This window comes from Rattus norvegicus, chromosome 3 (assembly GCF_021556685.1).
Source record: "Rattus norvegicus strain SHRSP/BbbUtx chromosome 3, alternate assembly SHRSP_T2T, whole genome shotgun sequence".
NCBI classification, from domain to species: domain Eukaryota; kingdom Metazoa; phylum Chordata; class Mammalia; order Rodentia; family Muridae; genus Rattus; species Rattus norvegicus.
In genome coordinates this window covers 103,228,258-103,249,140 of record NC_141536.1, presented here as the reverse complement: position 1 = coordinate 103,249,140, position 20,883 = coordinate 103,228,258, and the positions used below count along the sequence as shown (strand labels likewise).

Below are 20,883 nucleotides of genomic sequence, written 5' to 3'. Positions count from 1 at the left end.
ACAGTTCCACACAATTCAACAGGCTAAGTTGTCCACCATCCCTTGAGATAGGATCTGTGGCTGGCTAGCCTGAAACCCACTGGCCTTGAGCTCACCGAGATCAGCCTACTTTTGCCACATGCTTTTGGTATTTCTGCCTAGTTGAAAATATTAACCCAAGACTTGTGGTGTGTGTGCATGTGTGCATGCATGTGTGGGCTTGTGTGTGCATGTGTGTCCGCATGTGTGTGTGCTGTGTGTGTGCATGCGCGTGCATGTGTGCATGTGTGCATGCATGTGCATGTATGTGTGTGCTGTGTGTGTGCGTGTGTATCCATGCGAGTGTGTACAGTGTGTGTACGTATGTGTGTATGTGCGTGTGTGTGTATGCATGTGTGTGTGTCTGTGTATGTGTGCACAAGCGCGTGCGTGTGCGCGAAGAGCCCAAAAGCTGATGTTAACATTCCTTTCCCTATCATTCTACATCTTGAGACCAAGTCTCTCACTGAACCTGGAGCTCACAGTTTCCACCAGATTGGCCCCGAAGCCTCCGGAATCTGCCTGCCTGTTTGCTCAGCCTTGGGGTTACAGGTATGTTACACAGGTGCTGTGCTAGAGTTTGATCTCTCAGGCTCTTGTGCTATTACAGCAGGAGTTGTACTTCGAGCCGTCTCCTCAGCCTTAGATTTTAAAAAGGTTTTTATTATTTTAATTCCTTGAGAATTTCATTTCATACAGTGTACTTTGATCTTATTTATCCCCAAGCTCCTTTATACCACACACCAGCCTCCCCTCCCACCCTCCCCTCCCACCCTCTCCTCCCTCCCCACCCAACCTTGAGTTTTCTTTCCCCTCCACTCCCCTGTGGAGCCCAGTTTGTGTTCCCAATGACTCCCGTTTTTAATCCTTCCATAAAGGTGTCACTGGCAGTGGCAGCTTCTATCAGCATCTAGCACACCATTCTCCACCTTCAGTGCTGCGACCCTTTAATACAGTTCATGTTGTGGTGACTCCAACCATAAAAATATTTTTGTTGTTACTTCGTAACTAATTTTCTATTGTTATAAATTGTAGTGCAAATATTTGGTATGTAGGATATCTGATATGCAACCCCATGAAAGGGTGGTTTGATCCACAGAGGGGTCTTGGCTCTCAGGTTGAGAACGGCCGGTCTAGCTTAACCCTCAGATCTGATGTCACCACTGGTTGCACATCATCCTGGGGAATTGCTTCCTCTGTTTTCTATCATAGGACCTAACCCGACTGCACGTAAGTTTCTTCTCCCCTTCTCAAGGACAGGTGCTATGCCTCCGTTTTTTTACCCTTAGCTTAACAAAAGGTCTCTCTTTTTGTTCCTTTTCCCTCCATCAGACAGCAGCAAGGTGAGCTCAGAATCTGACATAGCTATTTGGGAATTGAGTTATGTAGTGGTGTTGCCTAAATAGCCCAGCTAACGGCAGTTTAGGAACTTAATTTATGTCTGACTACAGAAATAAGTGAAACGTTTAAAACTGCCCTTTATTAGACTGAATTGTCTCTAGGAGTTGGCATTTTGGAGGAGTGTAGAAAAGTGAGTGACTGCAGGATGTGTACCTTGGAGTGCTTAGGTGATTTTTCTAGACCCTGGGTTCCAAGGGCCCTAAGAGGAAGGAATCTTAACAGGAGAAGGGGCCAGAGAACAGGCTGGCTTCAGTTTTCCTGATAGATCACAGTTAGACGCCATCTTACTTCTAAAACCTTGACCTTGGTGCTAATGATGTGAATGGCAGGTGGTGGGGGTGGTTCCTTGAGCCCTGAGCAGGCTGCCCCCTTGTCTGTGCAGTCCCCTGAGAGATGGACTCACCTGCCTCTTCCGAGCACGCAAGTGAATGGGGTCTTGAGCTCCTTCTAAACTTTCTAGCACAGGCCAGCCTGACTTCTCTCCTTGGCTCATTTATCAGTAGCATTGCTTTCTATGAGCCAGCGTGTTGAATAAACGATCCGGGCGCCTTGCAAGGGCTCACTTCTCAACAGTGACATCGTGTGGTTTCATGGAGCAATAGCAGTGAACTGAGCTCGCTCACGTTCTTACCTTGAATGTCAGCGTTGTCAGGGACAGTAGGAAGGAGGGAGCACCTCAAGGCAGGATGAGTGGGTGGGCAGGGTCCGAACACATCCGGTAATAAGACACTTTGGAGCTTTGGCGGTTTGGGAAAAATAAATACTGCGGCCATATGTAGGCTGCTCTGAGCTTCAAAAGTGGTTTATAGCAGTTGCGTGCAGTCTAGACCCCTGATTAACGACTCGAGCCTTATCCCGACCTGTCTGTAGGGATTTTCAGTATCTCAGTCTACGATCTTGAGGACTTATAAATTTTGTTTGTGGGAAGACAGGGCTCCGGCTTTAGAGGTTTAATTGCTAGAGTTGAACGATTAAGGCGATGTCTGCTTTTGTTTGTCAAGCATTCCTCTCCCCATTTCTGGAAACACAGACTCTCTTTCTGTGGGAAACTGTATGCGACCTAGCTGGGCTGGTCCCCTTGACTATTTTTCCTGTGTGTGTCTCTGTGAGTGCACACAGGCACCGGTGGAGGACAGTGAAGGGAATCCAATGTCCTGCTCTATTAATCTATTTCCTTCAGGCAGCTCCGATGCCTGCTCCTTTGGTTGAACTGCTTGGCCAGTGAGGATTTGCCAATCTTTCTTCTTTAGTGTTGGACTTACAGGCATGGCTGATTTCTTTCTTTCTTTCTTTCCTTCTTTCTTTCTTTCTTTCTTTCTTTCTTTCTTTCTTTCCTTCTTTCTTTCTTTCTTTCTTTCTTTCTTTTTTACATGTGGGCTCGGGATTTGAACTTAGGTCCTTATTCTTCCACAGAAAAATGCTCTTATCCATTGAGCCAATTCCCTGCTCCTCTTCTCCTTTTTACCTCTTCCATTCCCTATCAATGAGTTTGACACATGCCTCAGGCAATTGGGAAGTATGTCCTGTTGGCCACAGGGATTGTAACATAGGGTTAAGCGGTTTACATTAGATGGGCCAGTCTATGTTCACTGGGTTCTGCTATTAGAGTTATTGGCAAAGACTGTTTCATTCTGCTGAGATTCCTAATTGGGTAGTATGGACTTTACGGTGGTGACAGTCATCTTGAACTAAGAGGGAGATGACCAGGGAGAAAGAAATAAAGATGTCACCCTGACGATATTTTGAGGCTACTTGCAGCCTAGTATAGTCTCTTATGCTCATAAATCTTGGCTATTATTATTATTATTATTACTATTATTATTAAGAGAAGATCTTCCTATATTGCCTCTCCTGGTCTTGAGCTCATGATTTTTCTGCCTTAGTCTCCTAGTGTGTGATGTGACATGTAAGTGACATAGCCTGCTAATGGATGTATACATAGCAGGTTAATTGACACTACTTTCAATTTTCATATAGTTCTGCTATAAGGTGTAGAGAATCTTGTGCATTCCAGAGACCCTAGTCATTAGATTCTGGAGATTAATGGAACTCCATGGTCAGTTCTAGCTTTACAAAGCATCTATAGAACTCCCAAATTGACCATGTTTGCTCTCCACCATGTACCATTCATTGTACTCATCCATCTGGAAACTTTTGACAGAGTTCTTTACTGGGCAAGGTTAATCTTGGAAAAGTGACATGGTGACAGACAGCCACTAAGTAGGCAAAGCTCAAGGGAAACACTGAGGCAAACCTCTTCCCTCCACAGATTTTGCTACCTCCCATTTGTGAGCCTGTGTCCCTTCTGCCTTCCACTGCCCTCAGGTACAGCCTGGGATCAGTGGGGTAACATGTCTTCTGTCTCAAGTGTGAGAGATGGAAAGAGGAAACATCGCAGCTTCCACAAGACGTCCCTGCTCAGAATCTTGGGCAGTGCATTGACCAGGAGGTCGGGATTTATAAAACTTAAATGGAAGATCAGGTACCCCAGCAGTCTGATGAAAAACAGCGTGGAGAACAAGAGGGAGCGAAAAATCCTGCAAGAGAAACCACAAAAAATGATCAATCAGGGCTTAGAAAACTTGGAACAGAACAGAATCTCAGGCTTGAGTTCTTCTGAAGTCTTCATACTCCAGTCAGCCCATAACTGCTCCCACCACTCAGTCATTCTTTCCAGGAGACCCTGTTTTATTTTCACTTCCCACAAAGGAACTTCATTTTTCTCCCTCATTTATTTATTTTTGAGCAATTATTTTCCAAAGTAGTTAGTTGCATCTTTGTATGGATTTCTGTAGGCCTACATCTCCTCCAATATGATCTTACCAGATGCTTAAGACACTGTCCATTAAACAATTACAGAACAAGAACTCATCTGGTCTCATCTCGCATTTCCTTGGTGAATATTGAAGCTGAACATGTGTTCACAGGCTGGTTGGTCTCACATGTTTCCTTCCTCTTGGCCATTTACCTATTATGTGGTTTGTGTTTGTTGACTTACAGAAACTCTTTATATATTATGGACAAAGATCCCTTTCTATCGTGTGTAATGTTCTATACTCTTCCAACTTTAAAATGGTCCCCCAGTTCTCAGGTATCAGAGAAAAAAGTCTCTTAATTTTATTAAGATCTTGTTTGTTCACCTTTATTTGATTAGAATCAGTGCTGAGGTAAAGCGTGGTACACATGCCTATAACTGCAGCACCTGGGAAGCTGAGGCAGCGGGGTCATGAGTAGGAGACCAACATAGCGAACCCCTGTCTCAAAAATGCCAAACAACAAAACAAAAAAAAGTCTAGAAAGATGCTCTCACCTTTTTTGCTTAAATGCTGTGCAGGTTTACTAAATATCTGCAAAGTCCTTGTAAGTTTCCCCTAATGCATGTACTGGAGTGTGGACAGGATATAATGGCTAATTCTAAGAAATAAAACGTGGTAGATGTCAGAGTGAGTCCTACTGGACACTGGTGTTATGGATTAGAGGAACAGCCCTTGGGCTCTGGGAGCACTCTGCTCATTGTTTTGGGAGTGTCCTACGTAAGGATATGGGAACAGGTAATATTTCATGTATGTGCTATTAAAGGGTGTTTTCTTAACCAAAATTTCCAGATAATTGGGTTGACTTTTAAGCCCCAATAATTTTAACTGTCCCGATGGAGCTCTTTCTAAACTGAATTTGATACCACTTTAGATATTGTCTCGTTAGGCCCGTGTAAGCAGATTGTATGGAACCCAATTTGACCTTTTCTTGCCTGTGGGGGGCTGTCATGAATACTAATTGTTCTTTGCTGTCCCATTGTTCCCCTCGGGACCAATATGTTCTCAGATGTTCAAATCTTGAATCCCTGTTCATTTAAAGAGTTAACAAACTGTCGCATGCTGGATGCTATTAGAGATTTCTTTCCACAAATGTTTTCTGTTTTGCTACGCCTGCTGTTAGATGGCGTACACCTGCATCTAGGGGGTCCGACCCCTCCCCACTTCCTGTCTATCATTGCCACTGGGGAACTCTATGCATCAGGCTACTTCAAACTGAAAGAGAAAAGGAAGAAATGTGGGAGTGGTCACATTCTTGTGGGAACCGAGGTTTCTGTTTCTCACAACTGCTGAGTGGCTAACTTCTGACACTGGGAAGCTGAGTTTATCACTTGTCTTTGAGTCAGAAGTCAGGTCATTAGAACTGAGATATTCATCAGCGACATAGTCTGTTGGGGTGTGTGTGTGTGTGTGTGTGTGTGTGTGTGTGTGTGTGTGTGTGTATTCTTATCTAGATTTTTTGTTTTGTTTTGTTTTTTGAGACAGGGTTTCTGTGTAGCCCTGGCTGTCTTGGAACTCTCTATAGACTAGGCTGTCTCTGGACTCAGAAATCTGCTTGCCTCTGCTCCCAAGTGCTGGCATTAGAGCACCACTGCCCAGCCCTTGTCTAGATTTTGCTTTCTGACAGAATGGCTAAGTCTGGCTCCTGGCTTCTTAGCTTTTCAGGAAATTTACCGGAAAAAGATATTGCTTACCTTTTACTGAACCTCAATGCCCCGTTGCTGATGAAACCATCCTAGAAGAAACACCAATAGTAAATAAACAATTTCTGGAAGATAACACTAGTGGATCATCAGTTGAATGTTATGTTCATACAAACCTTGAGATTTCTTGACAAATATACAAACAGATGTGATTTTTAAAGATGAAAATTGCTTTGTAAAGATTCATTTTATTTGTTCTGAAACTGGTTTGTGTCTCTGGGTGGATATGTATACACAGGTTTGTGTCTCTGGGTGCATATGTATACACAGGTTTGGGTGCTCATGGAGGCCAGAGAGGGTGTCAGATCCCTTAGGGTGGAGTTCAAGGTGGTTGTGAGCTGAATGACTTGGGTACTGAGAACTGAACTTGGGTCCTCTTGTAAGAGCAACAAGCACTCTTAGCAGTTGAACCATCTTTCCAGACTTGGTTTTCACACACACACACACACACACACACAGAGAGAGAGAGAGAGAGAGAGAGAGAGAGAGAGAGAGAGAGAGAGAGAGAGAGAGAGGAACTAAGGTAGAGGAAGATAGTTATTAATAGGTGATAATATACCTGGTATGTGGCCTACAAACCAGGCCTAGCTCTCTGACCTGTTCATTCACTTTCTACTTTGCCAACAGGAACTTACCAGTTCACGGGGATCCTCCAAATGTGACCTCCTAAGCAAGAAGTTTCAGAAGGACTAAAACAATCTCCAAATGAGGCTGCCTGAATTTTTTTTAATGTATCTCTTCCAAAATGTGTTCTCATCTATTCTATCGCCTTTATAACAAACGTCCTTGGAAGTTAAGAGCAAGAGAAGTTATGACCACATTTTGAAGCCATCAGAAAGGAATGTATCCCATGACTGTGGCCCGAGGTGGCTGGAGAACATGGCAGGTGTTCAGAGCCCAGAAAGCCTTTCCTGTGTGAAGGACTTGAACATCACTGTCCAGTGGACCCTCATGGGACTATAATAGTCTTTGGGGAAAAAAAGCTAGTTTTCTCAGGTTATTGCTAAGAGAGAACCCATGATGAGCCTCTGAGAGTGCATGGTGGAGAACAACTCCAGCTACACGAGGGCAGCAGGTACCTGGTGCCACGTGTTATAGAAGATTCAAGACTGTGTTGGGAAGAACAGCAAGCTTTTTGTGATTACAGGGGAGAAAGGGCATGTGCTATATCTTCCCCCTTTATGCAGCATATCCCCAAATAGTGCTCCTTTCTGCTTTCATTTGGATTTCTCTTAGGTCTTAGGTTAGCTTTGGAGAATCTGTCAGTTGTGTGGGTGAAATTTTGAGAGAAAACCACTCCTTTGCCATCTTGGGGAAATATTTGGAAAGTTCAGTGAGCAAACCAGGCATCCACTGGGTGACTTAGGGTTCCTGGAAACCCCCTTGGCATGAGAAGGCATGTAGAGGAAGGAATGGGATCTTACCTTCTCATTTAGGCTTACAGTCTTTTCTCTCTCAGAATCCATGCTTAAGACTTTTGATCTAGGAGGAAGAGAAGCCACAAGAGATTGGACAAAGTTTTCAACTATTCATAATGTATAGGATGATTATTTAAAAGCTTCGTTATCTAACAGCATAGCCATTACATACAGCTGTTTAAATATAGTTCAAACAGAAGCTCAGCTTCTTGACTACCTTATCCCTCTTCCAGAACCCAGATGTCAGTCACCTGTGGATACTGCCTTCCTTTTATTATGTTTTACTAGACATACCATTCTTCAACACAGTGAAAAACTAATGTAATGTTCAGCAAGCATCTAAAAAGACCCAAGAGTGTCCTTCAGGAACAAGGAATTCTATCCCTAGGACCTGTATCTCCATTGTCATTTGTAAGTAGCCTACTTAGAAGACTATGAAGTTTTGACTTCTTATCATTGAGCCAAAGTCTCTCTAAATATCTAATAAACAGAAACACATACTCAGTCACACTAGCTCACAAGGAAGGGTAAGTGATGGAGGTGTGGCTCCTTGTTTTGGTTCTGTACTATTTCCATCTGAGGAGAGCACACCTGTTTGCAAGAATTTCATCATTTTAACTTTTTAATGTTCATAGCTCAGTAGAGTTCACAGTTCTCAAGTCTCTCCAGGGTGCATTTCGTGCCTGTACCATAGTTGGAATCTCACATATTTAGAAGACATGAGGATGGTGAAAATGTTAGGTCATCCTGTGTACAGTAAGGAACACTCCTCCTACCAAGGATTTCAGACAGCACCACTTTTAAAAATTCATGTTTGTGCTCTTATAATGTAGCCATGTGCTAAAGTTATGAAGGCAGATGTGTTTCTATAGACTTTTAAGACCCTGATTAAAACCAGATCACAAAAGAAGGGGCTTATTCAGCTTCAGAGGGAACCTGGGCAGAGTTCATGCTGACTCAGCCAAGAGGGGTTAACCACCACACAAGATGTTCTTTTGTCGGTGCTCACACTTCTCTTTCAAGGTACCCGGTCTCTAGTTCTTCTTCTATCCTCTTCAAAGCTTCCTGGTACTTCTTTAAAGAGAATCAAACGGAGCCCTAGTTACTGTTTGGATACTTTATGATAGGATGTTTTAAAACATGCAAACACATTTCACTAGACTATGTAGAACGGATGCTTGGTCTTCCCACGACTACATCCTCTCAAGGACTTCATCCTTGTCTCTCTTACTCATCAGTAGGAGTCAGTTCCCAAGAGAAATTGCTCAGACATACAGATGTGCTCAGACACACAGATGTGCTCACACATACAGACATGCTCATTATTAATTTAAGAGCAGTGGTACCTAGATAGTAGATCAGTTACAAAGGCTCAATGTATACTAGGGTAGTATGAGCTGGTGACTGATGACCACACAGTGTTGCCCTAGTACCATATTGAGTTTTTTTCCTAGGTGGTATTCCTTGGGCAACCTGGGCACATTTCATTCTGTCCCTTAACTGTCCCTCTGCTGTCCCTTGCCAGAGAGCCTGTACCTTTATGCAGAGAGCTTGATCTTCACAGAGCTGAGACACGAACACATAGTCTTCCATTATCTGGGAAACCAAAGTTGAGTCTTAAAGCTTTCTCAGTTTATTGCTGTAAGAGCAGAAGTCCATATGTTCCACCCCCCTTTCCAGACCCACAGTGTAAAGTTTTGCTGCATGTATAAATTCATTTCATTTTTGAGAACAAATAAATCATATATTATATAGTCTAAATTGGAATTACTTAGGGGAATTTGGAAAAGGAACAGATACCAGCATGTGGTAGACACAGATGTTAGGATGTGTCCTGTAAAATGTTCAGCAGAAAAAAAAATCTAGGAATTGTGTTTATTGTCGTTTTTGTCTTTAAACCACCAGTTAGTCCAGGATGGTCCTGAGTCTGGACGTATTAGGTTGATGGAAGGTGATGTTTCCCTTCTCGGGAAGACGTTCCCACCTTGCCAAGCTCCTTTTCTTGGTCTGCACAGGAAGACTCTAACAGTTGCAGTTTAACCTGTTGAAAAGAAAGGGCCGGCAGATGAAAGTGCCCCAGACAGGGACGCCATCTCAGCGCTTAGCTGACAGCTCTTGACACATCAGCTCACAGCCGACTGGGACCTCACAGCATCTAGAGCTTTGCAGCTGAACAGACTTCTCTACGTCAAGCCTTGGTCTATTACATTTCACATCAAATACATAGTTCTTAAGCTATTTTTCTAGAAAATTATAGTCTTGAAGAACTTGGCTTTTTTCTTTCCTTCTTCCTGCCCCACAACAGAGTTTTTCTGTGTAGGCCTGCCTGCTCTAGAATTTGCTCTGTTGTTAGTTTGATCCAGAAGTTTTGCTCAGAATTTTATCCATCACTATATTTTTTATTTCCTATTTTTATTTCCTTAACCATTTGGAAAAACACTATTTTATATTGGCCACTATACTAAACTGACTCTCTCTCTCTCTCTCTCTCTCTCTCTCTCTCTCTCTCTCTCCCTCCCTCCCTCTCCCTTTCCCTCTCCTCCCTCTCCCCCCTCTCCCCCACCCCACCCCATCCCCATGGAAAAGCAAGGATTGGTGAGCCCTTTGCCTTCATTAGATTTCATTGTAGTTGTGGACATAACAAAAAGTAAATATAATAGTGGTCTCTGCAAAAAAGGCAATCAAAACAGAATCAGAGATTCTCAACCTGTGGTGTTGAATGACCCTTTCACAGTACTCGCCTAAGACCATCTGCACATCAGATATTTACATTATGACTCTTATTTGTTTGTTTGTTTGATTGTTATATGTGAGTACACTGTAGCTATTTTCAGACACTGCAGATGAGGGCATCAGATCTCATTACTGATGGTTGTGAGTCATGATGAGGTTGCTGGGATTTGAACTCACGACCTCTGGAAGAGCATTCAGTGCTCTTAACTGTTGAGCCATCTCTCCAGCCCTACATTATGACTCTTAGCAGTAGCAAAATTACAGTTGTGAAGTTGTAATGAAAATAATTTTATGGTTGAAGGTCACCACAACAGGAGATATTGAAGGTTTGCAGCATTAAGAAGGTTGAGAACCACAGCCATAGTTTCTAGAAGGATTTGCCTAGGATATACTACAGGACCCTGGAGCTAGTAGATGAAGTTTGGATCTTCATTGTAATTGCAGTGTGAACTCAGGGGAGGGCTTGATGTGTAAAGACAAAGTCTCATTTGTGATCTAAAAGAACATTTTTCTCCTGATATGGAAAATGGGTGGCTTATGGCTTAGGAGTGAAATAAGAAGCAAGGGGAACTGATTTTCCTGAGGCCATTTCAGCTGTTCTGGTGGCTTTCGGAAGCAGGGAGCAGATGGAGAGGAGGAATTGCATTTTGGGTGTATGTTGGAGGCAGAGCAGAAATACCACACTTCTCTATTCAGCTGTCTTCTTCCTCTCCTGTCTAGATGCCGTGATTTGACATCCGCTCTCTGCAGTTAGTTCTCCCTTCAATTAATTACATCAAGGCTAGTCATCCAGATGTTCTAAGAGCTATTCTTGCAGGCCCATGGTGTGAGTCATCAGGCTTGGGAGCAGATATCTTCTTAAGTGGCTGGCCCGATTCCTTGCATGCCGGAGGAAGAGAAGTAAAAGAGATGCTGTGTCATGTGGTAATCACACCGGAAATCCACAGAACAGATGGTTCACAGGGCCAATGCCATTCCACAGCAGAGAGGGGCAGCATCACAAAGGCTGAGATGCTGACAGTCACCACAGCCAGACCCAATGTGCTTATTATTGATTATGTCTGGGTTGCCTATAGTGAACTCTGTTCTGCAAAAGAAGAGACCTTGGGAGAAAACTGACTGCTTATGTGGCAAGCATAGTCAAGGTCTTGATAACCATTTCTGGTCTAATCTCCATCTTCTTTCCAATGTAGCCTCAGACCCACCATTCCATTCTTTCCAGATGTTCAGTACTGGAGTATAATCAGTCAGGTTTGCTTGCCGGCTTTGCACTGTCTGTGTATGTGGACCCCAGTACCAAGCTGGGCAGCAGAAGATGGAACAAGGATTCCACATATGCCATTCTCTGCTTCTATCAGGGTCTCCATTTCTTCAGAAGCTTCAAATGTTTAATTTTTTGAATGTATAGGGAATTTGGATTAGGATAAAGAGTTAATTTTAGAGAAAATGTCAAGGGAGAATATCGTCTGCTTTGTCAGTTCCAAAAGACTGTCTTTAACTCTTGCACTTTTGATTAGATACATTGTAGTTGGGTTTGGGTCTTTAGATCCAATATTTATATGGAAATGCTACACATTTATAGTATGTTTAGAAAATATAGACCCTTAAATACTTTAGGGACTAAGCCAACACATCCTTTTTTTTGATTGAAATCAATAAATATAATTTATTGACATTCCAAAGACATACAGATCCCAGGTCTGCTTTTATTAAATTTTTATGTAACTTCAACCAGACTTTTAAGTAACAAACTCAAAATTGTTAGATGACTCTGTGAGCATCCATATAACACAAAGAGAAAAGAAGAGGAAAGAAGATTTTATTCACACAATCTCATTTGTTCCTCAACCTATACTGTGAGAGCATGATGTGACAGCCTAATTACACACACCAGACTAAGTGTGGGAGCCAGGGAATAAACGGGGGAATTCTGCTCCCCCCAGAATTTGTACTCATGGGTGCTCTGTCCTTCCCAAAAGAAAGGAGAATAAAATTTGCTAAAGAGAGAAATTCTTGAATAAGGGGGTGGAGGGAGAGAGAGAGAGAGAGAGAGAGAGAGAGAGAGAGAGAGAGAGAGAGAGAGAAAGAGAGAGAGAGAGAGACTCAGTGTCTGGCTATGTCAAGTCTGATACAGGCCAAAGTCTAAAGAATGAATGTTCAGCTACTCTGATGATCATGTTCAGCTTGACGACTGTTCGCTGGCCATGCCATACGAACCCACTCTCAAACTGCTTTAGCACTTACCTTGGACTCTTCTGGGGTTCTTTCCAGATCACCTTGTTCACACCTGACTATCTTTTGCGATTTCCTTGTAAGCTAGTTTCAAATAAAAAACACACTTAAGATACAAACATAAATAATGATTATGATGTTTAATAATAATAATAATAGTAATAACAATAATAATAATATCAGAGAGAAAAAGTATCTCTTGGTCGGTTGAGTTATGGCTATACAAAAGCTTCAAGGAGATGACCCTTGGGAGATAGGAAATACTTGGTGTCCTATGTCCTATGGAAACATCTGTGTTCTATCTGTGCCTTTTTACTAGTCTTGTGACCTAGTCATGGTAAGCAAGCACTTCTTCCAAGCCCCAGTTCAGTGTGGTCTACTCAGGGTTGCAGAGTGGACCAGAGTGGACACTAGTGTTACGTTCTCTGCAATGTGAAGGGATTGGGAGAGTAAATCCTTGGAGATTAAGGGTAGCTGTGGGTATGCTAGGAAGGTACAATTAACTTCCTGTAAAGGTTTTGGCTAGGCACTTCAACAGAGTGTCTACTGGAATCAATTGTCTTGTGATAGAATGGAGAACTACTGAGATCATTAAACAGTCCATCCACTACTCCTTCCGCTCCACACTTGCAGAAAGTTTTCATGGCTTTTTTGACACAAGCCTTAGCCTGAGGGATGTGTGTCAGAGAGTGGGATCCATGTCAAACGGGTTCTTTCCCAGTTTACTTTCCTTTTCTTGCCCTTTAGGGAATGAGGATGCTGTGGAGCCTGGCCCTACCTTTCTCTGAAGTTCTGAAATACTGTGGACCAGAGTCTCATTCTTCCTCTCCTAGAGAGCAAAAGGACCAGAGTGTCAGTTTGGATCAAAATAACATCATTTGCTTTAATTCAGTTGATATGCCTGTTTCATAAAGTTATTTTCTTACAGAAGTTTGAACTTATTGGTACAATGTAAGTTGATCTTGAAATCAAATCACAGCTGAACTAATCAGCAGCATACAGTTACTTAATGTTTCCAGTACTGAATGTTGTCCAAGAAACCCTGCTCTTCCCAATTCCCTCCCATGCATGGTCATAGTCTTTGTATGCAAAAAGATCAGCTTAAAAGCCTCCAATCCAAGAACTAGGTTTCACAGTGTCAGAAGCCATTATGGAAGCTTCCAAATGAGAGAGGCAGCCAACAATTCTACCCAGCGATGCCACCTTGAATCACAATAGCAATGAGTATGGCGTGATAACCCTAAGGGTATAGTAGTGGCATTCATACTGTAGTGGTGACCAACAGCTCTGTAATTGGGCCTAAGACCTGCTCAACAAGGAGGAAATAATGCCAGGTACTGACACCTACCCAACCTCTCAGGGCTAGTGAAGTGGGTGGTAGAGGAAAGCAAACGCTATTTACTCACAAACTACTGTTTGTCTTTATATCCACAGACAAATGCAGCTCTCACTCCTCATCAAGAAAACATCTCTTTGCAACTGACAGAGTCCATTACAGAAAACTACAACTGACTGAAATGCAGAAATTTGATTCTAGTCCCATCTGCTGTGTCCTCAGTATAACCTACACTGAAGGCTCAGGGATCTTGCTGGAGGAAAATTTGTAATAGCCGGAGGAATGGGGGATTTTCTGTGAGGTCGTGTCTCCCAGAAATGTCAGAAGCTACTTCGGTCAAGTCTCACAAACATGAATACCAGAACATGACTCGAACAGGGATGCCACCAACAGACATGCTCATGTCAATGAGGACCTCAACCCCACACAATAGTACACACAACTAAGAAATAGTGAGTGAGAGAAGTAGTCTCTCCCAGGAAAGAACACACAAATTAGTCATCCAGCACCAAACTGTCAGCCCTGAAAACACACACGCAAGAACACTACAGACTGAGGAAGTTATATTTATGTATTTAGGAATGTGCATAATTTATATGTATATGTAGATATGAATGTAACAACAATTAGTGAAAAAAGAGGCCACAAATTTGAAATAGAGCAGTGTAGGGGTACATGGGACGGTTTGAATGGAGGCCAGGGAAGAGGAGAATGTTGTAATTATAATCTAAAAAACATTTTTAAAAGAATAAAACATGTTAGTTGTATGTTTAGATTGATTTTATATTGAAATGATATTTCAGCTATGTTGGGTTAAATTAAATTTATTATCAGATTAAGATTAAAGAAAGATTAGCTCTGTTGTGGTGGGGGAGGGGAAGTTGTGCTCTATGGGGAGGCCAGAAGGAAGCCCATGGAGTCGCTTCCCTAGTAGTGTGCTTACCAGTCTGGCTGTTTCTTCCTCCAGCTCCTGCAGAGCTTGTTCTCTTTCCATCACTGTGTAGTTTTCCTTTTCCCATTCCTCGTCTTCTGCAGGGTCTCCAGTCTGGGTGATCTCATGTTCCAGCCTGGATGATGCAAGGACAATCCATGAGGACCCATGATGGACAGTTTCAGAAGTGATAAAACTCCGGTGTTTGGTGTCAGATCACTTCAATGTCTCCATGTGCATCTCTAGTTGGCAACCCATCTTTCTCAGACTCATAGGATCAGATTATTTACAAGCTAAAGAAAAAATCTGCTTTATTCCCAGGCCAAACACTTCAGTGTTCAACTCAAGGTAAGCTCTGCCTGGGTTATAAAGTAAATATATTTTCAAGCTTGCTGGGTTTGAGGGTCCTTCCTATGGAGATCTGTCAGAATGAGGGGGAGTTGTTTGCTACATGTGGCAGAGTTCTCTAGAGCAAGGAGGTAAGTTGAAGTTTGATTTCTTTCCCTCCACCCCCACGTATTTCAGGCTGGGAACTTCCTTCATGAACCATAAGACTCACCTCTGGACTTCACTTTCTTTTTCTTGTATTTTGAGAAGAAGCTCCTGGTTGGCTTCATCTATTCTCTGCATATCCCTTTCGAGGTCCATGTTCAAACTGATAATGTTCTTCTTTGATTGGGCCAATCTCAAGATTTCCATTTTTTCTGACCTGTAGGCTCAGCCCCCCAAATGAACAAGGGCTGGTTATCTCAAGAGCAAAATTCTCTGAGCCAACTGGGCGCTCCAGGAGATAGGTGGCTCACCCCCTCTGTTCTTCCTCGGAGCACATTTTCCCATTTTCATTTCTTGGAAACTCATACATCTTAATCACACTCTACAATGTTTCAATGATTCTCAACCCATCACGGGACATCTCGAGAGAACGATGCATCTGCAGTCTGATTTCAAGAGAATCTTTACTTCCTTAAATAGCCCTGTACTGGAGAGAACTGTTTCCCATGGCAACCTTTTCCTAAATTGTTCTCAAAACATGCTTATGCAATACACTTTTATTGACTATTTTTATCTAGGCACCTGCTCCATCACTTCTGAGTTAGTCTAGCTTTATTCAGAGACTGAAGCTTCTACTCCCATAATAGGGCTTCAATCTTTCCCTCCTTGATTCCATTTCTCTTTGACTTTCCGATTATGATGTTTGAGATTGGAGGGCCATTTCAGTGAGTACATCTTATATTTCAGGGACATCATTCGAGAGGACAAACATCAGTTTTGAAAAAAAAATCATGAATGAGAGGATAACTTTAAGAGGAGCGCCTAAGTCAAGGGAGGCTCACACTAAACTTTTTCTAGTTCATTGTCTTTAGAGTTAACTAGGAATAGAGTAGCATGACCCATGTGTCTTATTTTGGGTGGCACAAAACATGGTATTGGAAAATAAAGTACTGTCTTGGGAGAGCTGGTTTGTATGGAAGAATTTATAGTAGTTACCACTTCCTGTAGTGAGGTGGAGTGATTCAGGGATGGGTGGAGGGAAGAAGGGAGAAGTGATGGGAAGATTGGAGAAGGTATGAGTGGCAGACCTGCCTCCCACCTGGTGCGTGGGCCACGGCCTTTCCTAGTTGCCATTACTTACTCATAGTCAAGGTGATTTTCCTTGCGTTCTTCCATTGTAGACCCCTGTAATGTCAACAGAGATGTGGTTATGAGCAGGGGGAATGGGTCCATTCATCTTGGACATAGTAAGTAAATGAATTGGTTTTCTCCCTCCATAGCCCCTGGGTTGGACATGACAAAGACTCTGGCTCTCATCTGACGCTGTGTCAGGAAGTGAGGGTACAGAAATCTGCTGGGAAAGTTCCGTAAGTTGTCTTGCAAACAAGTGCACCTAGTGGCTGTTTGCCATACAAACACAATTTGGAAATCTGAACAAAAATACTAGGAAGAAACAGAGGTCATCAGTTTTTCTTAAGTCTCTTTTCTTCATGACTGCTGCTTTCTTAAAGGTCTCAGGACACAGATATGGGGGTATCACTGCCCTGGAAGGTCATGGATGTTCCCCAGTCTCCAGCCACTGTAAGCTTGGTGGGAAGTGTGTGAGTATTAATCAGGGATCAGAAAACCAAGTAGAAAAGGAAGTCTGTGGCCCTCTCTGCCCTGTAGCCTCTTCTACAAACTCTACCTCCCTTCTACTGATGTGCTTTGGCTTTCGGATCCTGCCCTAGTCAGGAGATTCTTCTGAAGATTCTCCCCTCTTCCCACTGGAACCAGCCAATGGAATATCACAACCTTCCACAGGCTTATGACTCCCCAACTGCCATAGGATGGGGAGGCAGCATGTCACAGTGGTGCCATAGGCAACTGGTTCTTGTTATCTTTCCAGGGTTAGAACCTCTGTGAGTGTGTGGGCTTTACTGCTAAGTCTGCCCTAAGCATGGGCATGCTTCAGGGAGTCTGGTTTCTAGGCAGCAAAAAGGGACAGCATTCCTTATCATGTCTGTGGCAAATAGCACTGCCTTTTGCCCAAGTGGTATGAAGATGGGGAATTTGGTCTTGTGGCCATGGTGATGTCACCATGTGCCCAACTATCAACCCATTTGTCCTATGAGTATTGGAAAGTAAAAGTACCAGTGTCTTCAAAACATTTGTGAAGGCTTTACATTTTGGGATGTGTGTGTGTGTGTGTGTGCGTGTGTATGTGTGTGCTGATTTCATCAAACGAGAATGTGAACATATGAACAGGTGAAGGGTATTGGGGGGAGGGACCAAGGGAGTTGCAAAGGAAGGATTTTGTGATTTTAAATTGGATGGTGCAGAGAACGCCATGGAGCTTCCCATGTTTGAAAGTAGCATGCCAGTATGTGATGAGGCTTCATCCATGGACCTGGGAACTTGTGCTGAGATGAATGCAGGGACTAGCAGGTATGACAATACCACAAAGACCCAGTTTTGTCTGCAGAGCCTCATGGGTACATCTAAGCTTGCGGTGGTCTGAGTTTTACAGATTAAGAATCACCCACCGAAGACTGAGATTTTTGATATTGACAGTAATTCCTGACATTATCTTGAATTAGCTCCACTATGTCTTCTCTTGCGAGCTTTAATGGAAAATCATTCACAGGAAATAAAGAATATGCATTCTCTATACCCGAATGTGTGTATGTCGGTGAATTATTCACAGCCAGTAGCATCTTCTGTGAGTCAGAAACTTGTCAACTTCCAGGCCTCTACTCAGAGAGGAGCACCATGAGGTGATTTGTGAGCTGGGCTGAGTTCTTAAGATACTGAAGTTTCTAGCAAACTATTCGTCAAATTAACCACCTCTGATGACCCCCATTACCATCTCCTGAAAGAAGGCATTTCATTGCTTTATGAAGCTGTACACAGAAGAGTAATTAAGTAACAATTCAGGCCAATGGCTTCTCCCAGGAATTGATGGTAGGGAGAGTTCATTAACCCCAGCTGGTTATAGCTTCGCCAGGAAATGCCCTGGACCAAGGTTATTGCAGCTGTTAATGGATTGGATAGGGACTTTAACTGGGATTAAAATAAAGCCGAGCGAGTCTCCTTCCAGGGGAGCCTTTCTCCTTGAGGGGCTACCGAAGCAAGCTGGGTGAGTGGCAGAACCTCCAGCTTGGGGCCCTGCAGGGATGAAGACGGCAGATTGCTACCAGTGAGAATCATTAAATCAAGGTGGAAACAGGGCCTTGGGGGCAGGTTAAGGTTTTGATACAAGCCTCTTCCTGCAGACCACAGATGGCTTGATTAACACCCAATGCAGCTCTCGGAGCAGCTGTTCTCCGTGGTAAAGTTTCTATGCCCTCCCTCTCCGGGGGAAGAGTGGCTGAGAGTCATTCCTTGTCTCACTCCCTGCTGTCAATAACGTCTCTGCTTTTGTCTGTAACTCTGCTGGGAAACTCTTGCCCCGATTCCAGGCTGGGAGTCCCCGCTGGAGTTGTTGGGTCTGTGCCCATTTGCTATGGGGACTGGCCAGGTAGGTGCACCTGAGCCCCTGTGGAAGCTGCTGGGCTCCTCACGCTGCTTGGTGGCGTGGGTGGGACATAGAAGGCTATCGTCTCTGCTCACCTTGTGTGTCTTCTCTTTGAAGGTTGCTGAATGTATATTGGATGTTTTTATAAGGAAGCCTGGTTTTGAGGCTCATAGCTGAGTGACAGTCTAGGACATGGTTTTAGAAAATTATTACTCAAATACACTGTATCCTCTGTGCACTTTTGCGTTTGTAGTTACAATTATCGTGTAAAACTTAGGTTCATTTATAAAACCTCTGGATTTCCCCTCAGAACACATTTCTGGAATTCACAAAAGCATAAATGTGAGCTACTGAAAAGAGATAGGGATAGAATAGATTATACATATATACATATATACACCCCCTGCATTGTATTATCTATCTATCTATCTATCTATCTATCTATCTATCTATCTATCTATCTATCTATCTATCTATCTATCTGTCTGTCTATCATCTATCTATCTAGGAGATAACATTGTCATTTGACCCAGCTTGACTTTTCCTTTTTAATTATATGCAAGTCAGAATTCAGATGTAATTCAGTTTAATATCCAATAAACTGAGTTTGAACCAACAAAAGACACATATTTCTTTCAAAATGAAATTTATTGAATCACTGCTATTATAACAGTAAATAACCAAAAGGATTTATCATGGATTTTTATCTTATAACAATAACTGTTTTTTAAGATGTGTTATTTATTCTCCAAGAATTCCACAAATCTATTTTAAAATTATTATTAGTTTTAGAACTGTTCACGTGTCTGGGTACTTTGACTGCATGCACGTCTGTGCACCATGTATGTGCCTGGTGACTGTAGAGGTCAGAGTATGGAGTCAGATGCTGTGGAAAAGGAGTTTCAGTTGGTTGTGAGCTGTCCTGTGGGTCCTGGGAACCAAACGCAGGCCCTCTACAGGACCAACACGTGCTTTTAACCTCTGGGCATCTGTCCAGGTTCTCAGATAATTTATTTTAATCAAGGCCTTTGCTTAAACCCTTCCAGATCTAGCCTCATATCCCCAACTTTGTGTCTTTAAAAAAACCTCACCCACTCAAGTTTTGTTGCTCATAAACTCCTAGGTGTAGGACCATCAAGTGAACTGTGCTCAACCCACTGGGTGCACAGCCCTAAGGAAAACTGGCCCTGCCTCCCTCAGAAACCATCCACTGTCCATAGCACCTGAGTCGGGGCGGGGTCTCTTCACTGTGCTGAAATTCTGACCATCTTGACCTTGTGCAGATCTTGGTGCAGGCAGCCATATATGGCATTAACTCAATAGTCAGTGGTCCTGTCGTGTGCAGAAGACAGCTTTGATTTGGTCATCTCTGACCCCTGGTCATCCTTTAAAAGAAGATGTATTTTTTAATTTTCATTTTAGGTCTATGTTTCTGAGCCTTGGGGAGAAGATGCGATGTGATCTGTGTGTGTGTGTGTGTGTGTGTGTGTGTGTGTGTGTGTGTGTATGAATGAATGATGCAGATATCCTCTTTGAGCTTGAGCATTCCACTGACACTTATTCTCTGCATTTGACCATGGCTCTCTCATCAAAAGCAATTCATTATAAAATACTGAACTTCAACATAATCATTTGGGAGGATATAGCTTCACCCATAATAGAGCATAAATATCTCTAGCCTCATGTAAGCTAACCATATAACTAGTCATTCGAGGGATGCTTACTTGTGGTAAAACCTGTGAGCGGTCTTGTCTCTCCTCCCCTCTCATAAAATCATGCCAGTGAGGACTCTGGATCTATCTTAGAGGGAAGCAAATGGTTAACTTATGTGAGGCTCCTGGGCTCAGTTGTTGAGATGCATATACCCTTCCCTCAAGAAGTACGTTTATATAACCATTGTTTCCACACCCCAGTATAACAAAATGACAATATAATTATTTTAACTGTTTTGAATATATATTATGAAGATATACATAATTATGGAGAAAATGAAAAGAAGAACAACAGTGTTTCATTGAAACGAAAACTTTTAAAGGTTTCAACATGTATGAAATTCTCAATATTCTTTTAGTTGACCTTTCTGAGAATCTAAACATGTGGAAGAGGGAGGGTGATTTCTTCAACTGTAACAGGAACAAAGGAATTTCCACAGTTGTGATGCAGATCTGATACTATGGATGCCATTCTATGCACCCTTCCTACTGGTGATGCATTTTTGTTTCCAATGTGGTGATTTCCTCTGAGACAACTCCATGCTTGGTAGACACTTTAGCCAAACTTTGCTTTATTTATTTTTTATGTGTGTATGCA

The 20,883-nt window shown here is 42.7% G+C and overlaps 1 protein-coding gene across 20 annotated transcripts; it reads right to left on the bottom strand.

The window, feature by feature from the left end:
- Positions 1-3,568: 3,568 nt before the first annotated feature.
- On the bottom strand, positions 3,569-16,896 carry Tmco5a (transmembrane and coiled-coil domains 5A). 20 transcript variants are annotated; one of them, XM_087653843.1, is made up of 13 exons: positions 16,765-16,845; positions 16,219-16,262; positions 15,389-15,523; positions 15,145-15,294; positions 14,598-14,721; positions 13,097-13,147; positions 12,331-12,402; positions 9,338-9,394; positions 8,890-8,949; positions 8,363-8,427; positions 7,360-7,417; positions 5,927-5,967; positions 3,569-3,956 (listed from the first exon to the last, which is right to left on the bottom strand). In XM_087653843.1, exons 3-13 carry the CDS (start codon positions 15,445-15,447, stop codon positions 3,758-3,760), a joined length of 936 nt encoding a protein of 311 aa, XP_087509969.1. In that variant the 5' UTR covers positions 15,448-15,523; positions 16,219-16,262; positions 16,765-16,845; the 3' UTR covers positions 3,569-3,757.
- Positions 16,897-20,883: the final 3,987 nt, after the last annotated feature.

Bases quoted from the DNA above. Each gene is read 5' to 3' on its own strand.
- Tmco5a (XM_087653843.1), bottom strand. From the start codon at position 15,447: ATGTATGAGTTTCCAAGAAATGAAAATGGGAAAATGTGCTCCGAGGAA. The intron at 14,722-15,144 runs GTGAGTCTTATG...TGCATCATCCAG, and splicing joins AAAGAAAGTGAAGTCCAGAG to GCTGGAACATGAGATCACCC. The intron at 9,395-12,330 runs GTAAGTGCTAAA...TCTTTTCAACAG, and splicing joins GAACCCCAGAAGAGTCCAAG to GTTAAACTGCAACTGTTAGA.